General features: G+C 36.1%; 2 protein-coding genes across 4 annotated transcripts; one reads left to right on the top strand and one right to left on the bottom strand.

Annotated features, from left to right (window-relative positions):
• Nucleotides 1-9553: 9553 nt before the first annotated feature.
• Nucleotides 9554-19818, bottom strand: LOC138323676 (polymerase delta-interacting protein 3-like). 2 transcript variants are annotated; one of them, XM_069268452.1, is made up of 9 exons: nt 19660-19818; nt 18143-18593; nt 17698-17736; nt 15322-15450; nt 14497-14967; nt 14133-14228; nt 13570-13699; nt 12353-12464; nt 9554-11506 (listed from the first exon to the last, which is right to left on the bottom strand). In XM_069268452.1, the coding sequence occupies exons 1-9, from the start codon at nt 19716-19718 to the stop codon at nt 11380-11382; spliced, it is 1614 nt and encodes a 537-aa protein (XP_069124553.1). In that variant the 5' UTR covers nt 19719-19818; the 3' UTR covers nt 9554-11379. The 2 variants fall into 2 exon arrangements, with proteins under 2 accessions (XP_069124553.1, XP_069124554.1); XM_069268453.1 differs by lacking the exon at nt 19660-19818 and adding an exon at nt 19422-19529.
• A 1413-nt stretch (nt 19819-21231) lies between these two features.
• LOC138323674 (THUMP domain-containing protein 1-like) lies at nt 21232-23937 on the top strand. Of its 2 annotated transcripts, none has more exons than XM_069268451.1 (3): nt 21232-21302; nt 21921-22147; nt 22545-23937. In XM_069268451.1, the coding sequence occupies exons 2-3, from the start codon at nt 21941-21943 to the stop codon at nt 23547-23549; spliced, it is 1212 nt and encodes a 403-aa protein (XP_069124552.1). In that variant the 5' UTR covers nt 21232-21302; nt 21921-21940; the 3' UTR covers nt 23550-23937. The 2 variants fall into 2 exon arrangements, with proteins under 2 accessions (XP_069124552.1, XP_069124551.1); XM_069268450.1 differs by lacking the exon at nt 21232-21302 and adding an exon at nt 21313-21469.
• Nucleotides 23938-24973: the final 1036 nt, after the last annotated feature.

Genomic DNA, 24973 nt, shown 5'->3' with positions numbered 1-24973 from the left:
TCAAGATACGCGTATAGTTTAAAAACGAGAATCAAGTATTTATTTTTCTGATTGTATCGATTTAGATGTTCTAAATACAAATTTGAAGTTACTATTCACAAACTTTCAGTTTTTATTTGTTTCTGTAATGTATATATGCGTAGTGGGTCCTTTAGAAGTGGTATATATTCGGTGATCATCATATTTTGTGATCGGCATAAGTGTTCAAGTTGTCGTGTTGGGGGCGAAGAAAGAGAAAGCAAAGTTGTCGATAAGCTACATGAATAAAAATTCTTCTTGGTACGTTTTATTGTTAGATACTATAAAACATATTTTATCGCACACGAAATGCGCAAAAATTTACAGACACAGCAAAAGGGCTTCGTCACATTGGTGACAGATTAGATACGAAAAATATTGCGAACAAACGCAATCAATATATTTGTAAATAATCCCAAAAGTTTGAAAAAGGCAAAATAAATGACATTTATTCAAAAGTATTGCTTATATTCGCAAAAATTCTTATTTTTTCGTATTTACATTTAATTTGACACCAATAGGGTCCGTTGCTAACCTGTCTAACTGAAGTCACTCGAATGTGTAATTTATATAGTCTCCTAGCAATAGATACTAAATCACTGTCATGTTTTGTAAGACGGCCAAGTGTTTGCATGTACTTACGTTGTAAGTATATAAAATGTCACGTTTACTCGAGAAAGTCGATCTCTTGCTGATCAATAACTCGGGCATGGTTTGGAAGAACAGTAAATTTGAGAAATCAAACAACAATATGTGTAAATGTTTATATAATTTATAGACTCCAGCCGTCCGCCCCTCCCCCTAAACCTACTCGACATTTGAAGAAGTACCCAGGGTCAACGTAAGGTCAAATACAATATATCGATAACCCGCAGCGTAAGGGATATAAGGAACACTTGACTTATAAATAATGTCGTTGGTTCTTTTTTGTTTCCAGGAGATGCGCAGCAGAAAAGTATTATACGTACAAGTTGTTCAAAACAGATAAGCATGTATAAGTATTATCCAACACGGAGATTCGCACGCTTTGTTCCAGCAATGACTATTCATAATGTAAAATTTGGCAACAAGCATCTTCAATATGATCCTTAAAACGCCAGCCATAATGTATTCAAACACTTCATAACTCATTTGGACAGTTAAACATGAAATTTATTTAAGACCCAATCACAACATCACACTCCGACAGAGACATTTAAACAGCATACTTCCAAAAGTTGTATTATATTAGGGATCAGATAGCAAGCAACAGCCTACACTTCCCACATGTCACTTACTTAAACAGTTTTGAATAGTCACGTGCTATGTTGTAGCTCTGATGCAATGATGGGAAAATGTCCCGGTATACGTGTATTTTAGAATGATTGTGGTCAAGGTTGAAAACATTAGATCAGTTCACAACACAGAAATGACATACAGTGAAACATTGCATGTCTAGTATTTCCGGAAAGTTCCGAAGTTGTGCGTTCGGTGTCTTTCGTAGCAGTATGCTTCAGTGAGATAGCACCATACAACGAACAAGAGTCGAACATACCACAGACTTACAAATCATGCAAACACTCATCACATACAACACATCATATACAGGAATGGTCGTCCTTAAATGACCCAACAACCAACCACCCGCGACAGTGACAGTAACCCCTGGAATATTAAGGGTAAGTCGAGCCTGGCATTATAAATTTGGCACCAGAGGAGATAATGTCGCATAGCGCAAAGATAAAATTTATAGCCGAACTTTAAAAGTTCATTTCGAGGTCAAGTTACGGGAACTTTCACCTCTACCAAATGGTGTACAGGCAGTTATTGCAGGATAAACGCCGGCTTATGTCGATATTGTTTGTTACGGATGTTATTAAATGTAACACTTGCCGAACTAAGCTAGACAGGGAGTGGACTACAGAAAGTGCTTTATTAAACGATTACTTTAAATTTACGTGGGTTTTATGGAGATATATTGAGTTTTATCTATACAGTTATTTACAACCGGTCTTCACCCTATCATCACGACTCCATGAGCCTCCCTTTGTCAGCAAGCATGTTGTTGTCGGAGAGTTCCAGTGAGAAGCTATTGTTTGAAAATCCATTCCTTTTACCAATTCTTTGATCTTCAAACATCAAATTTCCGAGTTCAAATAGCATCAATACAAGCGGTTATTAGTAAATGTTTTAGTCAGAAGACTTAATAATTGGTGGTGTATCACATATAGGATTTTACATTAGTGGCGAACGGTGTTGGTGACACCACAAATCAACACTTATAGGACTATTTCGGGCCGCGCACCGACCGACAACTAATATTGATTCGTGAACTGATTAAGTTCTGCCGATCATGGTTGGCTATTGTCTATAAATGTAATTCAAAAACAATACATTGATACCACATTAGAGTTATCGGGGAAAGCTTTGTGTGAGCAATCCAACGGGTAGGTGTCCAATTCAGAAACGCCACTGAACGGAACAGCGAGGATGTAGGGCTATCGGGCCGTGATAGCTTTAACACTTTGTGTATTGCGGTGAACACGTGTGTTTATATAGCGTATATCATACCTATTATAGACCGTCAATACCCGTCTACCTGTGCATATCTTAAGTGTTAATGGATCAAACCAGTGATACCTTTATACAGAATTATGTTCAGTGCTTTGAACAATTCATAATGAATTATATTTATTCTTTGGTGATTACGGAGTAAGACTGTGCTCTATAACGCCGGATGGATATCGCATATATGATTTTCATCGTGAAGTACTTTAAAACCCTTAGCAACTTAGATGAAATACTCGGGTACAACATATTGGATTTATTTGTCAACTGACTTGGATGTCACAAAGTCGCGTCAACAAAAACAGAAACTGGCTCTGGGCGGACTCGAGCGCGTGGAGACCCTCAATACAAACTACGTACCATCTAAAAATGATAAATCACTTAAACTTGCTCGTTGTCCCTTAGTTTCCTATTTGTTAACCTCTCGTGAAGTTATTCCATTAATCACGGATGTGGATTTAAACAAAAAGTAAGCTTCTCGGAGACCAACAGTTTGCCATCGACTTCTGAAATGAGCAATCGTCACCGAAAGGTCTTGGAAGACGTCAAAACTTCTACGTTCAAAGCTGTGTTTGGAATTTCAGTATCGTGGATCTAATGTGTTATACGGATTAAATTGTGTTAGAAAGACCACATTTCAGCCTTAAATGTATTCCGAGGAGCTGAAACTGACTTCATACTTCTAAGTTGTCTGCGGCAATTCAACCATTGTGCCCATTGTTTCAATTCAAAGTGTCATGGTTTAGCAGTACTTCCAGTTTTTCGGATTCGTTTTGCTTTTATTTTGAAGTGAATGTGATGTTAGATACAGAAAATTGAATAACAGGAAAATGGCTGGAAACAGCTATGATTTCGTTGGGATATCATCCTCCCAGTTGCCCTATGTTCACGCTAGCTTTCCTCCGGCCGCAGCCGGTGGACCCAAGTACTACACGATGCGAAGCGTTTACCGCGGACGGGACGCTGACCGAAAAAGAGACTTGACCTTCCGTCAAAACCAAGCCATAGGGTTAAAGACGGACAACAAGGTTATCGCTGACCTGAAGTTATCTACCTTAGAGCTGGAACTGAACAATTTGCAAAAACGCAAAGTGAAGAATAACTCATTAAAACCGGTTGTCCAACCGTCTGGAAATATCAACAGGCAAAAGGCATATTATAAACTTAAAGGAATTTACGTCAACAAAGTGTATACCACCAACCGTGCCGGAAAAGATCCTGACGAGCTTGGAAATACAAAACCTAATAAAACTGAGTCAGGGCCAAAATGGTCCAAATCAAACCGGAAGTTGTCTGTATCAAGTCGACAATCAAACGCAACGCTACCCATCGTTAACTTCAAATTACCATCAATCAACACATCGTCCGAGAGGTTCTCGGAAACTCAGGCATACTCGGTCAGATCTGAGGGTTCAATGTCGGAATATCGAAGTCGGTTACGAGACCTGGATCGGGAAGCATCTCCAATTCCTGGAATTAAACCAAAACGGGCCCATCGAGGTAGGAAATTGGGAAATGTAGTGTCATCTCAAAGACTTAATCAGCTCCTGGACGGAGATGAAAACACGGACCCTGGCTCCTTCTTTTTCTTTTGATGTTAGGATGTGTTCCAAAGTCGGAATATCTGGAATTTAACACTGAGTATATTGTTTATATTCTTCTCTGTGACAACATTGTTCGGATTATCACGAAGTTTCGTAAATCACATTTTCGTTGAAGTTTGTGTGGAAAGTTATACACTGTATATGTTGACATGGTTGTCATCCTGTTATTTCCTTAGTCACAGTGCATACTCTAGAGAGAGTATCATTGGCCGTGCATTATGTTATAGGATCCATTTTGGGATACCAACCGTACCGTGATGATTTCTTTCTTTTTTTTTCTTTTTTGATGTATAAGGTTTTCCATATGCTGCTTTATTGCCGCGCGGCGCTGCATGGTTTCAGAAACATAACGGTTTTTTTCTGTCATAAAACACTTAGTGCAATCAAAACAAACAACTGCACACCAGTTTAAGTCCGAGTTAAAGATCTCGATAGACTAGTTACATATATGTTTCTTTTTCATGTTTAAATAAAAACAATCACAGATTTGTATTTCAAAACTGATGTCTTAGTTGTGCTTTACAAGAACAAATGAAGATTGACAACATTGGTAACTTAGTGGACTCGGAGACTATATTCTTCACCATCAATCAAAGATAGGTGTATGGGTATGTAGAGCATGAACTGAATTCTTCTTGGTTTCTTACAACTAACAGGAAAATTTATGTCAATTGTAACAATGTCATTATTGATCTTGAAGGCCATGCTTGATTAATGCAAAAACCGGGGATATTCTACAATAAAGCCCTTAGTACGTGGGCCGGGTGTCTTCCAAAATCTGACATGCTAAAACTTTAAATGATGCAAACTACTAAATTGTTACTGATACTTAGACTAATAACCACCCATACAGCCATCCTTTCTCGTGACACGCTCTATAGATACACATTCTGGGCTTTGTTGATGTTTTCAAAATGTACTTTATATGTCACTATATTTAACTTTTAAACGGTTTAATATTCTAACATCGTACAATTTTCGTTTCTTCAGATGAGTATCATTTCCAGAAACACAAATATAAAAGACACACGTGTATTTCTGTCATTCTCGTGTTGCATTATAAATCATAACTTGATTTATCAAACCGGTGTTCGAGATCCGCAGGTACAGACTATTTGCACTAGTAATATGAGTATCTCAAGTGGACTTAACGATTTTCACAAAAGTGTAAACTTGGTATTTCGTTTATGGTTCAATTCGTGATAATAATCACGAAATTAAAAATAGAGGGTATGAAACAACACACTTCTATAGTGAAATATTCGGTGAACGCCCTGGTGTATGAAATTATTTAAACCATAAAAATGGAACGTAAACAGACTATATCAATTTGTTGAAATGGACTGTATGTTCAAAGTATTAATTTTACAGGAAAATGACCTATAGAAATCTCGACACATGATAATATAAACATGTATATATACGGTATGTAGATTATGTTAGCCTAAATAAACCCCGGTATTACAGACACCAATTCATAGGACCACTCTCCCATTCAAGTTGTCGGGAACGCGACTGTCAATAAAAATCACATGTATTGATCCGGCCATTTTTCATTTAAAAATATTATTATATTTGAATATTTATAATTCATTTATCGAGTTGTCGACAGCATGAATACATGTCATAAATATCGACCAATTAAAAAAGAGCTTAGTTACGACACGATGCAGTGCTTTCAATAGGAATTGCTTTATTCAAACTACTGAAATGATCAAGATTTAAATCAATATGACCCTGAAAGCAATGCCAAAATATAAAAACGGTCAACTGATATCAATTATCGATGACAAGTTGGACTGTAAAGGAATGTTTCATTGTCAGTCTATATTACAAATAGTTATTGCGTATTTCTGAATAAACTTCTGGGGTATATACGTATATCGCGAGCAACAGTGGTACATGTATGTATGGGTATGACCTAATATGGTTGTGATATACTTAGTCAAATTACGTAAGTAAAGTCCTATAAATAAAAACCTCTAACATATAACCTATTGTTATTACTAAATCTTTGTTACACTTGTATGTGCACTTGTATTAGGTCTTTTTTCCATCTTTAAAGCAGTATTCACGCGATGACTTTAAAAGTCATGATAAATTGCTTTATTGAATTATGTAAAACTGTGTTATCACAGTAATACGTAGAAAAAAATATCTATATAGAGCCTAACGCCTGTGGAATTCCTGATAACCTATGTGGTTTGATATAGTTATTTTCATTGATACATATACAATATATCTTAGATGCTCATCCTTTGAATAAAATTGAAATGTAAGGATATTAACTTCGCACAATCGAACACGGGAAATATCTATGAAAGTAAATGTATTCTTAGCTAGTCGTATTGTGACCATTTTCTTTTTCCATTTAGATGCATTCCATAACTCGTATATGTACTTTGATACTGTTTGGCGGAAAAATTAAATATGCGTCCGGTAAATGCACATTTCACTCATACATTAAACTCGAGTTGGCTTTTGGAGTGGTTATATACATTTTGTAGATAGGCGTGTACCTTGATGCATTTAACGGTAATCTATGCAGGCGAATAAAAAAACTGCTTCGAGTACGGAAATCGCCTACAGGGGAATTCAAATTTAACTTTCATTTTTAAACTGTTCAAACTGCACTGTATATATATCCGAGTGTTAACATGACGAACTCCATTCACCGAAGTCAATGAGGCAAACAATTGGTGTTTTAAAGTACGTCATTACCCCCGTAAGGGGATAGGGAGGGTCTCGACCACAGATCTATAAAGTTGGATTTGTGCTCAAGTTTAACTTTCACCAAGGAAAAGTGTGGCCAATAAATATCTTGCTACCAGAGTTGAGTCCACACATAATCACCTTTGTGACCAACCAGGATTACACAACTATATGAAAGGGGCATTTTTCTTTTTCTATCATATGATAACTGGAGAGTAAGGAATCTGGGAACCTTTGTACGCTCTGTATGCGTATTATATGAAAACAGTTTCCGATAATTTCTTTAATTTACTTTTTCATTTGCATATTTTTTCGTCAATCGTTGAACAGATGACCCCTCTGACCTTAAAAGTTAGGCAAATTTCCTCATTTGAGTAAGGTAAATATTTCCTCATTTGAGTTTGGCCCTTTATTCCTACTTCATTATCAGGACCTTTGACCTTTTATATATTGAGTTGCAGTCATCAAAAGATTAATAAAACTAACTTTACTCGATGAAATGGTTTACAAATGTATACAGCTGTACTTGACAGTTGTAATATAAACTCCATCATTCTAAAGGTCCAAACATCTGCTCCCCGAACATCTTTATTATTGGTATGAACATACTTTGTTTGTATCAAACATACACAATGGGATCTGGCACAAGTTGTCCAACCAAGCCCTCTCCCAACACAATTTAATAAATACATATACAACAAGATGACAATATATATTCATATGTACAATTTTGAGCGGGAGAGATAGATAGATGCATGGAGAAGGAAATTTAAAGAGGAGGCAGAAATTAGGCATAGTAAGATATACAGAAAGGCGGGGTGGGATGAGAGAGAGACGGAAGTTTCGTTATAATTTTTTTTAAACTTGATATACTAGAATGATATTTTTTTCCGGGGCTGATAGCAGAAGATTAAACAATACACTTTTAGGTGCGTTCTGATGCCACATCCTGTGTCATATTTTCGTTCTCCTATCACTCCAGGCTTGCACAACATAGATTACATTTCTCTTTTGCCATCAGCATCGGAAAATAATATTTTTTACAATAAATATCATGTGAACAAATAAAGAGAAACTCTATTTGTATAGATAGTGTATTTCTGGGTGTTCCAGCACATATGAGTGTAATTTCGTCATCTGATAATTCAATACTTCCATGCAAATCGAGAGGTATGAACTTGTTTAAAACACGATATGAATCCATGCGTTGTTGAACATAGTTATAACAGCGGAAGAAGTAGTGAGATGTATTTTTGATTTGATATCCCCATTGACAGTACAAAGATAATCTGCTAAATTTGATGAGAATTGCTCATTGCGGAACAACACCTTAAGTAACTCTAAACTTTTTAACCAATTTCAAAGTTTTCCAACAATACTATAATTTGCAAGTTTTGCATACAGTCTCTATTTATTATTGAATTGTTGCTTAAAAATGCCAATTTGCATTTAGACACCACCAGCAGTCTAAACATACATGTAAAAGTGATAATTAATAACCAAATAATTACCAAATGATGCTGGAAAATGATTGTAGTGTGAACAAATATGGTAAATTCTAACTCCCCCCTCCCCCGAGTAGTTAATGATACTTCAGTTGAATTATTAATTTTTAGGACTAACCATTATTTAAATAAAAGTACATGTATTACTACTTAAAGATTATACTGTCAAACCTGTCCCAGGGGACTAACAGATACGGTCTGTATAGCCACGTGGTCTTAATACATACCAGGTATGTCAAATTGTGTCAAAATTACTAAGAAAGTGGTCTTACTGAGCAGGTGGTCTTTAAACAGAGGTCGTCGCTAATGTATGTTTGACTATATAGGTAATTGTATAGGTAATATTTATGCCTTTTAATACCATGACATGAGAATACATCTCATTATCATTGCCTGACTCATCTCAATATTGGTCATTGGGGCCCTAAAAAATGGTCTTATTGAGCAGATGGGTCTTTATACAGAGGAGGTCACAGGGAGTCAGCCCGACCATTTATTTGTATAATTTTCAGTCAGTATCCCATAAGGATGCTTCCAGTCAAAGTTTGTTAAATTCCGACCAGCAGTTATGGAGAAGTTGATTGAGCTCACCTTCAGACCAGGTTAGCTGAAATGTTAAGGTGCTAATAAGACAAAATTATTGCAAATCTATAGTTTTGTGTAGTTTTGGTCTTTATTTATGCCTGGGCAATTGACATTGAGGCCTCAAAAAGAGGAGGGGCACTTATAGAGACATGGGCGCTTATTAGGTCGTATACGGTAAATTTCCTGATGTATGATGTATGCCAGCATATGTCAACCTTAGGCTCTGCAATAGTACAGATGTAAATGGTATGCAAAATTGCAGTCTTTATCATGTATATCTGGTACTTATAAATTCATTCTGATACAATCATTACATGCCAGGTCATCCAAGAACTTTTTCCTTACAAGTAAATTTCACTCTTATAATTAATGCAATGCATGCCATACTCAATATACTGTAACTTAACAGAGACAATCTCTCCCTAAACCATTCAGGTCTTTCTAGCTTATATAATTATTCACGACAAATTCACAATAGCTCGGCATATGTCAGCACTTTACAAATTGCATTTTATAAAATGGTTATTCTAAATAAATCATCATCACATGACAATGACCCTAAATAATAACAAACCAATAAGATTCATTTCTTTCCTTTTATTTACTGTTTTCAGGTATGAATTAAGGAAACTAATGTTTACTGATGTAATCAACAAAAATATCATTAACGATCTACCAAGGAGCATTTGTTTGTAACAAATTTTACAAGTTTGAAGAAAGCTTTGATGATGTAATGTAAAGATTTGAGATAATGCATGCAGAGCGGCAACTCCGCTATAATGCTGTCAAAACAAAATAACATTGTACATGTGTTTACCTTTTACAGTGGAACCCACTTAATATGAAATTGGATATATTGAAAACACTGCTGAATTTGAAGTGATGTTGATTCCCAGATGACTTACATTTAATGTGATTTCATCCTGGATATATTGAAATCTTGTTAATTTGAAGTGTTTTTCTATTCCCCGAGGACTTCACTGTAATTGGTACACAACATTAATAAACTCTTGCATGCTTGATGATATAAGAATGCACAAATATTTTTTCACACGATTTTTCTAACGAGAAGATTCAAATCGTATTTTGGAAGAAAAAGAAGAAGAGTATTTGACTTATGATGAAACAAAACAGATTGTGATTGCCCTACTGAGAGGAATTTATTCGTCACATCTACAATTTTCTATCTTCTGTACAATTCTGTTTCCTTCATTAGATAATCAAAATTCCAACCAAATCTGAGGTTTAACATTATTACCGAAAAACAAATAAGTATTTACATAAATTTTTTTAAACTTACTTCAGTCTGGACATTTAAATCTAAAAATCAAAATCAAAAGTTCCTTTTTTTTTTATCAAGGGAGGTAATCATATGCTTTGTCCTTGTAATGCAACTATTTCGATACACAATCCAAGTATCTACAATTAATGACTGTGAACAAATTGGTTATATCAGATCTACTGTCAACATCCTCGATACTCCAGGGGTTCCGATCACTTATAATCTCTACACCCCTGGACTACCTCATTGTAAAACTGATGGCAGCTCAGAGGACAAAATCTGAACCAATCACAGGCCAGCAAAAATTTCCTTTGAAGACTACAGAGAGAGAGAGACGCCCAACTTCAAAGCCACACAGTCAACCAAAGTGTACCATTATATGGCTCTTTTGATGTGCATCAAAGGACAAAATTACCTGTTCTGTTCTGTTGCCTCCAGTTTTACTATGAGATAGTCCAGCGGTGTAGAGATCATAAGTGATCAGAACTTCTGGAGTATCGTGGATGCTTTGTCAACTGAGAAGATATATATTTCTGAAAGTGGAAGTTTAACATTAACATAAAAAAAAAAATTATAATCGCTAACAAGTAGGAGGGCTCATACATGTATATAATTTCATAACTGATACATGCAGTCTTTTTTAACAAATATCTGGTCTTAAGTTATATCCAAATGAGTATGTGTTTCCATTGATTTCAGTTACTCAAGTTATTTAGCAATTTTGTAATATTGATCCAAAAAATCTCCTTCACAAAAATCACACATTTCTACATATAGATAGAATTCTCATGATAGAAAACTCATTTTCTTTTTCAAAGTGGTGTGTTTATAAAGAAAATCAACATATATTTTGATATGAAAACATAACAATCAAACAAAGAAGAAAAAACATAGTTTTATATGACTAAATAATCATGATTCAACGCCTCTAGACTTGTGAAGTCTGTCGACACGGAACGATGTAAATGAACATGATTTATGAATGCAATTTCTATGACTTGACAAACTTGAATAAACAAGTTTTCCTCAAAAGTTCATTTAATCCTTGCGATGGAGTGAAAACAATTCACCAATGTTAATGAAGCTATACAGTGATAAAAATGACTGTATTATATACATATGAGCACTAAATTTTCACAGTGAAGGTAACAGGTTTGATCTGTTTGTTTGCCTGGGTTTTAAACAACGCTCGATGTAGTGTGTTCAGTTCAACGTTGTCTCCTGGCGAGTTCTTCTTGATGTTTTGTCCAAGTCTGACAAAAAATAAAACGATAAATAATTGCCAAGCTCACCATCAACAGTTATCATAAAATGCTTTTACTTAAATTTTAAAAGTGTTGGGTGTATACTTTTTAAATATTTCTTTTAAGACTACATGTATCATAATTTTAAAAATTATTTTAAATGATTTTGAAGTCTTGATCAAAGTGCATGCATGTGCAAGATGCTGGATGCTGGAGAAACAGCATTGAACTATATTACATTTGTAACCAAGCCTTAGTTACAGTGAATGTGGAAATTTATGCTAATTACACTATGTGAAGGTCATTTTATTTTTATTTGCAAAAAATCTCCCCTACATCTAATATCATGTTAATGTATGGACGCTAAAAGTTCAAAGATATATCCACACTAATGCGATGTGAAAGATTTATACTTGTTGAAATTAAGCACTGGTGAAAATAACCACGTTTACTGAACATCTTAATGTTACCATGAATCTTCGACAGAACATTTTTTGCTTTAACATCAGAATTTTCCATTCGAATGTTCTTGCTTATGCTAATGTAATAGTCCAAATTTCGCATTTTCAAAAATGGAACCTGTTTGCAGGGATTTCATTTATTAATAGATCATGTTTTACTAGTGTCAATGTTTCTTTGTTATACGTTTTGAGTATAATTGCTTGAGAATGATGTCAATTTGGACAGGGTTTACAGTGAACAAAGCCCTGACAATGGTACAATTATGTAGCAATTATTTTGCTAGTGTTCTTAATACATGAATTACAGTAAAACCGTGAATGTAATGAAAATCAACCTCTCATAACATTTATGCACTATTACAGTACCTAAAACAAAATGAATACTCATGCCTACCTAAGTGGTCCCCCCTTTTCCTTGGCCGGCTGTGACGGCACAGTTGTAACCTCTGGAGCTTGTTTGACGGGTGCTTTGGCCGGGGTGATGAGCTTCACTTGCATTGATTGACCTGGAGGAATAAAGAAACCGTTGGATGTAGGTATTACAGAGTTATCTCCCTTAAGGAAAGGTATCAAATGTTATTTCATTTTGTCAACGAAACTAGCATCATCTCATCTTAAAAATATGAGGTTCCGCTAGCAAACAAACGACGTCACAATCAATACCTAACCACAAGAACAGACAACTCTTTAAAATGTAAATACTAAGTATTTCTGGTGTGATACATCCAGTAAATCGGTACAATAACAAAACAACAACTATTAACAATTTCTTTTTAATATCAAAGAAGCATGCAGTGGAAAATTAGTTGAGGTGTCTGACATTCTACAATTTCTCCAACTCTGGGTTTCTATGGCAAAGTGGTTAAGGTGACTGATATTTAACAAGGCTTCCATCTCTTGGTCATGAGCAAATGGAGTCCGTGTTTGGGGTAGTTGTCAGGTTTTGGCAAAAGAAACTCTTAGTTTTTTGCTATGACAGTTATAACCAACAAATTCTGACCTTTCCTTAAAGATGCTCCACCGCCGACAAATGGTATTTTTTCACTATCAAAAACAGGAGCAGACGATTTAGTATTTTTCTTCAGTTACAAAAGTTACATACTTTACACCATTACAACCATTAAAAAGTTTGAGCTTCTAATTTTACTTCAAGATAAATATATCAAAAAGAATTAGTTGCATCCTGAAAAAATTCTGTGGCACTGTGTCCTATATGGAATGCAGTACTGGTTGCGCATGCACCGAAAGCAAAATCAATTGTTTCAAATTATTTTTTGTGTTAATTAGACATATATATATACATGATTAAACACCAGTTATTGTTCAAATGATGGGTATCATTTATGCTCTGTCGGCGGTGGAGCATCTTTAAGTGACACTTAGCTGTTGATTTAGCAAACCAACTATAAAATAAAAGATGAGGGAAACCTATTGTATATATTTGTACCAGTAATTGGAGAAAAATTCTTTCAATATTTTGCACAAAATCTGATAATATGCCTTATAAGGAAAGGACCATGGTTGAGAGACAATCATAATATCCCAATATAACAATATACGTATCTTTAATAAGAACCACAGTCTGGATATAATTAGTACTTTATTACTGACCGTCCAGCTCTCTGTTGTGGTACTTCTGAGCAGCCTTCATGGCGTCATCCTTCTGGACATACACAACCTCGGCCGTACCCGGCTTGACCAGACGTGCTCGCTTCATTGGACCAATAGCTCCAAACAGTTCCTGGTAGCATCAAAGAGAACAAGATTCAATAGTTTTATAAATGATTCATAAACAATTCCAAGGTCAAAATACCAGAAATTTTAGAAACCCTTCAGATTATCAAAATATGAATTTCAGATTTCTTGTCCAAGTTTATTAATATGTAGAAATATTAAAAGAAGGACCAGATATTGATTTAGTTCTGTAAAAATCAAGTTTTACTCCACTCTATTCTGTATTTGCATATTACAGAGTTATCTGCCCTTACCGATAGGTATTGATTGTGATGTTATGTGTTTGTGAGCATAACATCATACTTTTCAGAGAAAATGACGTAAATTGTGCTCACAAAATAATGACATAACAATTGATACCTACCCACAAGGGAGCTAACTCTGTAATGTTCAAAGACAGAAAATAACTTGTACAGTGACTAAGAAGATTGTGGACTTACGATGATATCGTCCTGTGTGACAATGACATGGAGATTGGAGATAAGGATCCTGTACCCCTGTAGTGGACTCAGTACCATGTCTGTTGGATCTTCTTCCTGGAATTTACATCTGATACATTCAAATCTGATAACATGTTGAACGGTAAACAAACTTTTGGGTGCAATTAAATTTTACTTGTATTTCTTGGACGATTGGAAATAGTGAAAATTGAAAATGTTCAATACATTATACATGCTTGATACTTGAATTTAAAATAACATACCTCAATTGAGAACTAACACTTTTCAGTACATGCTGACTTAGTTTCAACACATTTTGACAAATTAATCATCTTGATACATTAAACCTTTAAATAAACGTTACCTCTTCCATCACAACTTGTGCCGGGGCTGGCTTTAATACTTTGGTACGTTTAACAACTTGGGGTGCCGATTGTGGTATTGGTCTCGTCTGTTTCGTTGTGGTAACTACACCACCGAGCCGTAATTGTTTGCCAGTCGTCACCGACATGGCGTCTCCCGCAGCCTTCCGTTTGATGGCTGTTGGAGGAGAAATCGGCGAAGAAGGTACTGTTCTAACACTATCAAATGTAATTTTGTTCATTTGAAATTTTTGTTGAGGTACTCTGCTGAATTGCGAGTGACTTTGTGGCATTTTCACTGTTAAAGTTTTCTCACTGGGATAGCTATTCTGAGCCCAAGGGTCGTCGACTTCATCGTAGGCCATGGCATGACTGTACATTGGCTGTGTTTGTGGGCGAGCATGTGCATGGAACATTTCATTCTGTAGCTGTATAACCGGTCCACGAACATTTGGCTGTAAGTTTCCAAGTCCCTGAAAAGATTATAATTTAGATGGTTGATGATATTTTAGAAAGAAATCTTACCTTTCAGTTAGTTTATGCAAATAACAAAACAAGTTGAAGAAATCCAGAATCATGGCTACACATACTATTCGAGGAAGAACATTTTGGGAACAGCTATAACAACAATTGTTGAAAGATGGATGGACAAAAGGCAATTTGATAATGGAAGGCTAAAGATGGCATTGGTTGAGTATAATCAGTCCCTTCTTCTGGTGTTTCCACAGTCCCACTAAATATATGATCACAGTCACACAAAAGAAGGTCTAACCCTACAAAAACCATATGTCATTTCATTTTATCTATTGTAAGGGTTAAATTTGTACCTGTTGGTTGCTGATTGTCTTCGTGAAGAATGGATTATCTGAGAACTCCGAGGATTGTGAAGCCTGGAGGGTGCGGGTGATGACAACATTATCTCCGGACATCTGGACACCGGACTGGTTCCCAGGCACCTGAAGTCAAAACATAGACCACAAATTATAATTAACTCAAAACATTTTGATATGAGCAACACAACAGAAACTGCTTTAGTTCCTTCTGCCTGCACTAGGATTAGTATTTCAACATTTCAAATATTTAGGCAGGAGAACATTTATCTTTACAAGAGATCCCAGAGGGATCTTGGCGCCCACCAAAGAATGATCTATATCTGACAAAGGAGATGGATCTTTTCTCTACTTTTTAAAATTTTTCAAACATACTACATATAAAATTTGAGGCAGATCGCTTCAGTACCTTTTGAGAAATAGCGGTAACAAACTTCAACTATCAAAATCCAAGATGACTCCTTGGCGGCCATCTTGTTGATCAATCGGTCCAAAATCACAATATGCACAACTAGGGCCCTAGGGGAACCTACATGTGAAATTTGAGACAGATCCATTCAATACTTTCTGAGAAATAGCGATAACAAACTTTGAATAACAAAATCCAAGATGGCTGCCTGGCGGCCATCTTGTTAACCGATCGGTCCCAAAATGCAATATGCACAACTAGGTCCCTAGGGGAACCTACATATGAAATTTGAGACAGATCCCTTCAGTACTATCTGAGAAATAGTCATAACAAACTTTAACTATCGAAATCCAAGATGGCGGCCTGGCGGCCATCTTGTTCACCGATTGGTCCAAAAATGCAATATGAACAACAAGGGCCCTAGGGGAACCTACATATTAAATTTGAGAAAGATCCCTTCAGCACTTTTTGAGAAATGGGGATATCAAACCTTAACTATCAAAATCCAAGATGGCCGCCTGGCGGCCATCTTGTTTTTCCTATCAGCCTCAAAATCTGTATGGCACAAATAGGGACCAATGGTAACCTCCATGTGAACTTTGAACAAAATTCCTTCAGTAGTTCTCATGAAATATCGATAACAAACTTCAACTGCCAAAATCAAAGATGGCTGCCTGGCGGCCATCTTGTTTTTCCGATCAGCCTCAAAATCTGTATGGCACAACTAGGGACCAAGGGTAACCTCCATGTGAAGTTTGAACAAAATCCCTTCAGTAGTTCTCAAGAAATATCGATAACAATCTTCAACTGCCAAAATCAAAGATGGCTGCCTGGCGGCCATCTTGTTTTTCCGATCAGCCTCAAAATCTGTATGGCACAACTAGGGACCAAGGGTAACCTCCATGTGAAGTTTGAACAAAATCCCTTCAGTAGTTCTCAAGAAATATTGATAACAAACTTCAACTGCCAAAATCAAAGAGTGCTGCCTGGCGGCCATCTTGTTTTTCGATCAGCCTCAAAATCTGTATGGCACAAACTAGGGACCAAGGGTAACCTCCATGTGAAGTTTGAACAAAATCCCTTCAGTAGTTCTCAAGAAATATTTGATAACAAACTTCAACTGCCAAAATCAAAGATGGCTGCCTGGCGGCCATCTTGTTTTTCTGATCAGCCTCAAAATCTGTATGGCACAACTAGGGACCAAGGGTAACCTCCATGTGAAGTTTGAACAAAATCCCTTCAGTAGTTCTCAAGAAATATTGATAACAAACTTCAACTGCCAAAATCAAAGATGGCTGCCTGGCGGCCATCTTGTTTTTCCGATCAGCCTCAAAATCTGTATGGCACAACTAGGGACCAAGGGTAACCTCCATGTGAAGTTTGAATAAAATCCCTTCAGTAGTTCTCAAGAAATATCGATAACAAACTTCAACTGCCAAAATCAAAGATGGCTGCCTGGCGGCCATCTTGTTTTTCCGATCAGCCTCAAAATCTGTATGGCACAAATATGGACCAAGGGGACCCTCCATGTGAAGTTTGAACAAAATCCCTGCAGCAGTTTTTAAGAAATAGTGATAACAAGCATTGTTTACGGACGGACAACGGACGGCGGACGACGGACCACGGACCACGGACGCAGGGCGATTTGAATAGCCCACAATCTGATGATGGTGGGCTAAAAATATGTTTAAACTACTACACTTATCTTTCATGTCTAATTTCTGATACTGAGCTCCAGTTGGGTAAGAGAAAGACTAACATGTTACATGCACCAGCATAGGACATATATGACTGTGTATTTAGTTTGTCTATGCCTGTACGTTTTTGTATATCCTTATTATTCCATTCTTTGTTGTACGTGATTTCAGTAAAGATGTTTAAATTTGTATTTTAAATTAATAAATATTGGATATCTCAATATCACCATGTGTCTTAGATAGACCTGTAATTTTTGGACACATTACCTTCCTTGTAATTTGGAAATTCCCATCATCCTGGTTCACCTAAAATGTAATCAAGTTGTCAAAACATTAATATCAAAAGTTGTAATTGTGTACAATTTGATTCACACATTTTATAAAATATCCAGAGAGAAACAATAATGCCAATGAACAAAAGAATACGGATACAAACCTATTCCATCCACTTTGACTTCACCAATTATTTTTAATACATGTATGTACTTATCTAGGCCTAAATCTTATTAGTGAATTTCGATATTTGTTGTTAAGCATTAAAATATGAAACCGTGCATACCATCTAAGCTGCCATGGAAATATATAGGTGTTTATATTAAAGAATTAATTAAATTTTGATTGAATGAAATTATAACCAGGTCATAATGTCACACTCATGAACACTTCCAATGGCAAGGCATTAACATTTTCACATACAAGTATGAACACTTACCGTCCGTTGAAGATTAATAGACTGTACACCAACACCTGCTCTGTTCCCTGTGGTAGCCATCTGCTTATTGTTTTTTCTAGCGAGGATCATAGCTCTGGCATCAGAAGATTTGTTTGTCTGTCCTTTGTTTACTAAGCCACCTTTATTTCCTTTCAGATTTAATATTTTTGTTCTCGCATCACTAAGTTTGGCTTTAGCCACTAATTTATTTCTGGCATCTACCGGCCTCTTTTTCTGTGCTATCGTGTCTCTGGCATCAAAATTGTTATTTACTGTCACTGATAATGGCCTGGCATTACCACTAAACTGTCCTTGATTTTGGTTATTCGTTTTCGATGTGAAGAGGCCTCCACGCTGTTGAAAGCCACCACGCCCCATACCTCTACCACCACGTCCTCTTCCCCTCCCGCGACCTCTGCCTTGACCCTTGGAGGCCAATGCATTGGGATTACTGTAAGTAAAAAAAATAGTAGACATTAATAGATGCTAGGGCCCTATTCCATCTATGCATATTACAGAGTTAGCTCAATTGCGGGTAGGAATCCATTGTGACATCATTATTTTGTAAACACAATTTACGTCGTTTTCTCTAAAAAGTATGACATTACTCTTGTAAACACATGACGACACAACTAATACTACCCGAAAAAATACCAAATACACATTTTAGTTGTTTCTATGTGACCTATTCAACAGGTTGGGCACACTCACTGCCACGTATAAATGCAGGATATAGTTCAGCATTCTGCATTTGACCAAGGATTTATAAGTGAGAAGCATTCGTCATGATCACTGTCCCTTTACACTTCTAAACACCACGCGAGACCCCTATGAGCCGGGAATAAGAACCATTTTTCTCAACAAATACTTGTCTTATCGAGTCAATCGACACACCAATGTAAAGTATATTAAATTACACAACGCTTAGTACTTGATTTAAGGACGGAATATTTTTTAGAAGAAATATCTTAAATTTTTGTTAAAAAAATACGACAACTCATGAAATGACAGTTTCTGAAAGTAAGACGGTAACCCTCGCACCTGTAAGTTTTATCAAAGGCTTCACCGGCGGATATCAAACGAAAATCAGCCATCACCCAACATCACGGTCAGTGCACAAACACAAAAGCTCATGCGCCGCACTTGCCCCAAACCCAGAGTGACTTATCCTTCTCATTTACGTCCTTGATTTGAGTTATCACTTAACAGTTAGTTACCCAAATGCAGGATTCTGTGATCAAATGTTTCCATGGATTAATTAATCAGTTAATTTGATTACCGTGTTGCATCTGTGACAGTGTATGTCAATTCTTTCAACGTAATACACTCAGGTTTATATACGGTTGTCACCAATTCTAGGGCTATGAAAAACTACTGTTAGGCCTAAATCGATCCTACTGCCTAAGTTGATTGTAAAATCACATGTTTTGAGAAATGTTATTTTTAACTGTTTCGTGGAAAAATAAGTTGTGAAAATATCATTTTACTTTAATATGAATTCATTAAAATTAAGTTACCTTATTTGAACTTTGAATTCGACGTTTGTATCAATATAATCGTCTAAAGACACGTCCATGATGAACCGTGGGATGCAGAAACAACAGCAAGCCCGCAGTTTTTTCCGCAACTTCCTGTTCGGTGTTAATGCCAGCCGTCGTCCTATTTACAGCGCGAGACGTCTGGTAATACTTGGCACTGCCCGGCTAACAAACAAAATGAATAACACACAGACAATTCATTTTTTTCTAAAATGTTCAAATAAAGCTAATTAAAATGATGGTTTAGTGTTCAACATGTCGACTAACTATTCATTTTGGTAGTTTTCAGTCTACAAAAAACAAGATTGAAGATCAAAACTTTTGACGCGGTAAAATGAAACCAGGAAAATGAAAGCATGATCAAGTTTGTTTCACTATGTTAGACCAACAAGTAAAATCAACGTATTCTCAGTTCCTCGTAATCCTATCATATTTTCATCAAAACCACGTGGATTTTCGACACATTTGTTAAATAAATGCTTAAGTTACAATGCAGTTTCACAGTTTTAAAGGCACACTACATCTACCAAGGACTTATAAGGGTCTAATATATACGTCCATGATTCTACCTTTCCGGAACAAAATAAATAAACAGTTGTTCAAAACAATAATCAAAAGTCTAACATACAATAAATCGATGGCCTAAGATGGGATACAACTGCAACACAAGCAAAATTAATCACTGTTTTACCGTGTGGCGCAGAGATAATGAACTAACGCGCGGTATTTAGGACGACGGCGGGAAAAATAAGACGACCCGCGTTATAAAATATAATTCTCGATACTCTAAGGGTAACTACATGTATATAACTGACGTTATATCCACCCCTACCGGACTATGTCATTGTAAAATGTGGAGGCAACAGGACAGGTAATTTAGTCCTTTGGTGTACATCAAAACAGCCGTACATAGACATTAGTCCGATAAATAAAACCTATCTACATGTATATCATTAGGCTTTTTTCAATAACGTTATATAGGGGGGGGGAAATAGCCTAATAAAATAGGAAGGTTTAGCGGACTACATACTCGTACATATGTATAATGATGTGGTTTTGAAGTTGGCGTCATTCTCCTTTCTCTTTGAAGTCTTCAAAGGAAATCTTTCTTCAGGTTTACAATGGGATACTCCAAGGGTGGATATAACGTCAGTTATAGTAACCCCTGGAGTATCGAGGATGTAAAAAATAAGTCTTAAATTTGACCTTTTCGTATGATATTTTGTTTAAATGTTGACAACTATATAATATGTATTATTTTTAGGCTATTTTCAACTTCATTTTAGCTGACGGAGTGAAACGAAGGGAAGTAAATCTGATCAAAATGTTGATGTTCTGATTTAAAAGAGATTAATAAAATGTTGTTTTTATGCCTCATCTTAGTTTCTTGATTAATCTTATAGCCACTTGGTAAATTATACTTGTTGAGAAGAAGTTGACAATGTTTAGAATCCTTGCATAGAACGAACAACGTCAAGTGGTGGTTTACCGGGCACTACCAGACACATCAGAGATGTCAGAGACTGTATTTAGTATTACTTTCGGTTTTGTCGTTGTTCACTTCCGGGGAAATAACTCTTTCTAGATTGTTTTGCATCCATGCTTTCTTGATCTCAAAGAAGGTAGAGTCCAGCGGTTCAACTTTTCACATATTGTCAGCTGTGGTTAGACGGATAAGTCGCGATTTGTTAAGGATATATCTTACTTGAATTCTTTATTCCCCATTTGTAATGTAATGATAAACAGTTATGTACATTTTGTACTACACCTGTAATCTACTTGTCAGTTGGTAAGTAGGCTATTTATTTCCAAAACAAGAAGCAGACGTCTGTAATGTAATCAGCCAATAACACGGGTGCTTGAAAATCAATCAGAATATGCTTACTTATTGATTGTGAATAGTATATATTTTACAGCGAAAATTTCAAGCACATGTGAATGTACATTGTACATTACTCCCATAACATGAGAGTCGACTGGTCAGCCGTTTTTTTTAATTGGACGTTACTTTGCTGACTGTCGACACGACGTAATGTTCCAAAAGTGTCTCGTCGTGCTACACCTCTAACATTGTTGGAGTAATTGTACATGTAATAGTAACATGTGATTGATTAAAATAATTTGCTATAAACATTAGATTGAACATGTACATGTAGATTCCTTAAAAAAAATCAGAATTGCATATCTTTAATACAGAAATGGTATTTTATCTGCCCATTGATCTCATTATTTTTCTCTAGGTTTATATAACTGATCAATTATGAGTGGAAATGCTGGAAAGAAGGGTAAGAAGCGACCTAAGTCCTACTACCTGAAATGTTCTCAGCAGAACAAACGGAAGGTCAACAGACTAGAGTCAGACATCCGCGGCTTCCTTCTCACCTGTAACAGTCATGAAAAGGATGCGGTCCGTGAGGCATACAGCCTTCTCAACGAGTACGCCACAGAAATCTATGGACCTGAAGAGGTAATTCAGACGTATAGGATGTATCTGTCATGATCATCTACAATAAAACCAACCTGAGGAGCCTTCTCTATATAAACACTATCTGTTTCATAAAACCCAATTTCTTATGAATCCTAAATGGCCAATTTTAACACTTTTTTGGCTCTGTGTTGAAAGACTACTTATTAATGAAGATGATCTTATCTTTTGTCTCTTGGATGCTCTTGATCAGAATTAGATTTGAAAAATTGATAAGTTAATGGCATTTTATTAAAATAACAGATGTGTTAATCTTTTGACCGGGCCTTTGTAGCTGATTACTGATTGATATATTTCTCTTTCAAAGATTTATCCAATGAAGTTGGTTACTTTATGTGCTTTTGATATTCTGTGATTTTTCTTGATTTACTTGACACAGGTACCAAAAGAAGAGGCTGCTCCTGATGAAGGAGGTCCAGATGTAACTAGTGATGAGGATGAAGAAGAAGATATTGCCGCAGCACTACAGAAAGAGGTCAAGGCCATCAAAACAACCATATCCTCTTCACAACGTCGGTTCCAAAGTGTTCAAACAAAGGCCCATAACTGTCTGTTCATTAAAACTTCGCTACCAGACCCGAATGAGTTAGCACATACCATCTTCTCAGACCTGGCTAAAACTCGCGTCCAAAAGACACGATATGCTCTACGATTTCTCCCAATTGCTGGAACATGTAGAGCATATCAAAAAGACCTAAAAGATTTGGCAGAGAAACTTTTAGTTAAGGAATTTCAAACACCATTTGGTGTGGGTTTGAAATATTCGGTGACCTTCAAAGCTAGAAATAACAATAGTAATGACATTGCTAGAACAAGTTCTCAAACAATTATAGGACAAATTATAAAAACATTGAACCCCCTTCATAGCGTCAACTTCGACAATCCAGACGTGGTGGTTATTGTTGAAGTAATCGGAAATGTTTGTTGTTTAGCCATTGTACGTGACTTTTTCAAGTTTCGGAAATACAATTTGGTAGAAGTGGTGCGATCACCACCAGTGGAGGCAAAGGAACAGAAAACAGATCTCGAAAATAAAAAGTCCACTGTGGAGAAAGAGCCAACTGCCTCTGATTGTAAAGACAATGAGGTCACGGATCAGAGCAACGAAGTTGTTGACAGCAGCTGTAAAGACGATGATATAGTAGATGAAAGAAGTGAATCTGTGGACAAAAAATTGACAGAAATTGATGCTAAAGAGGAATGTTGTGAGGTTGTTGACACCGGCTTCAAAGACAATGATGTTGTAGATAAAAAGAGTGAAGTTGTCAGCAATGAAAAGGATGGGGTCATAAGTGAAAGCTGTGACCTTAAAGAAGACAAAAGTACAAGTGATGTTACAGATGACACATCTAATGTCAGATGTACGGATGGAGAAGTCAAATGAGAATTCAAACATAGTATACAAATTCAATGTTCCATGCACCTAAACATTGGCTGGCAAAACAATGTTATATGCAAGCTTCTGGTATCCATATGGGTGTAAGTATATATAAAGTAAATGGGCAGAGAGATTAAAATCTCTTTAGTATCCTAGGTAAAAGTTTATCAACTTTGTTCAAATAAATGACCTTGAATATGTTTTGAGGTCAAAGGACAAAATATGTTAAAAAAATCTTAACATGAAATAACATGCTATCAGTTCATATTTTTGTAAAGAGATGGTCTATTAGGCAATGATCTTGTGTAAGCAATTTATTTATATAGTAAGGGACTGTTCCTGAAATTAGGGACAAATATTGTATATTTGAATAAAAAGACAATGTCTAAAGTTAGTTTTGTTTGTTTGTTGTGTTTTAAATATGTGCAAAGACTAATTTATTGCAAATTTCAAGCAGAAAAAAATATCCTTTTTCTGTTTCGTTACAGCTACATGTAACATGTATATATTCATTTAAGGATGAGCAAGGTCTTATAATTAGTGGTCAAAGTCTTGGTGGTCAAGAACATCCAGAGAGAAATCTCTACAACCAATGACTTGGAAGTCATGAAATTGTTTGATTCTGATTTGAAGAGTTATTAATAGAATTTTGGACACTGTTACAAAGTGACCACTGTACATGTCCCTTCTTGCAATACAATGTGTATATAATGACAAAATGTGTTATACAGAGAGCTTTGTAAATTAAAATCAACAAGGTGTCAAAATGCATGGCAGTATCTGAATCCCCTTGATCAGCAGTATTGTATATTTTCTAGATAGATATTGGTGACTTGTGCTAGAAATAGAGTAAATATTGAAAATGGGAGAGGTCCCCAAGAGTAAACGGCACAACCTTGGTGCTTGATATATACAGAAAATTGAATAGTATCGGAGTTATGGCAGCCACAAACGAAAGGAAACGGTAATTTGGTGTTTTTAAGTTTCCATGGTAACAGAAAGTGATTTTAAGTTTCCATGGTAACAGAAATAATGTCGAAAATGGAAGGTTATCAACGCTAAGGCACACCTAGTAAGTGTAGCACATTAGCTTGATAGTTTGACAGAACGTATCAAGCGTTAAATGGTTTTGGAGTCATAGCATCTCCGCCGGACACAGAATGTAGAATTCACTTAAAACAAACATAATCAAGATCCATTTTTCATTTCTGGTGTAATGCCTTTTTAGCAATTGTCAATATTGACCTTCGTTCACGGAGAGTTCTGTTATTTTACTTCATCTAAGCTTAAAAGCTACCAGGGTTTCTAAATAAAATAACTATGACCTTTGGTTTAGGCCACATGCAATGAGGCAAACAAGCTTGTACCAAAGGGATCTGAGACTTAGATATAGTGTAGGCCTAAAGAAATTAATTTGGCCCCACAGTGAC

The sequence above is a fragment of the Argopecten irradians genome, chromosome 5 (assembly GCF_041381155.1).
Source record: "Argopecten irradians isolate NY chromosome 5, Ai_NY, whole genome shotgun sequence".
Lineage (NCBI taxonomy): Eukaryota > Metazoa > Mollusca > Bivalvia > Pectinida > Pectinidae > Argopecten > Argopecten irradians.
Note: the sequence above shows the minus strand (reverse complement) of the source record. Positions and strands in the feature narration are given on the sequence as shown.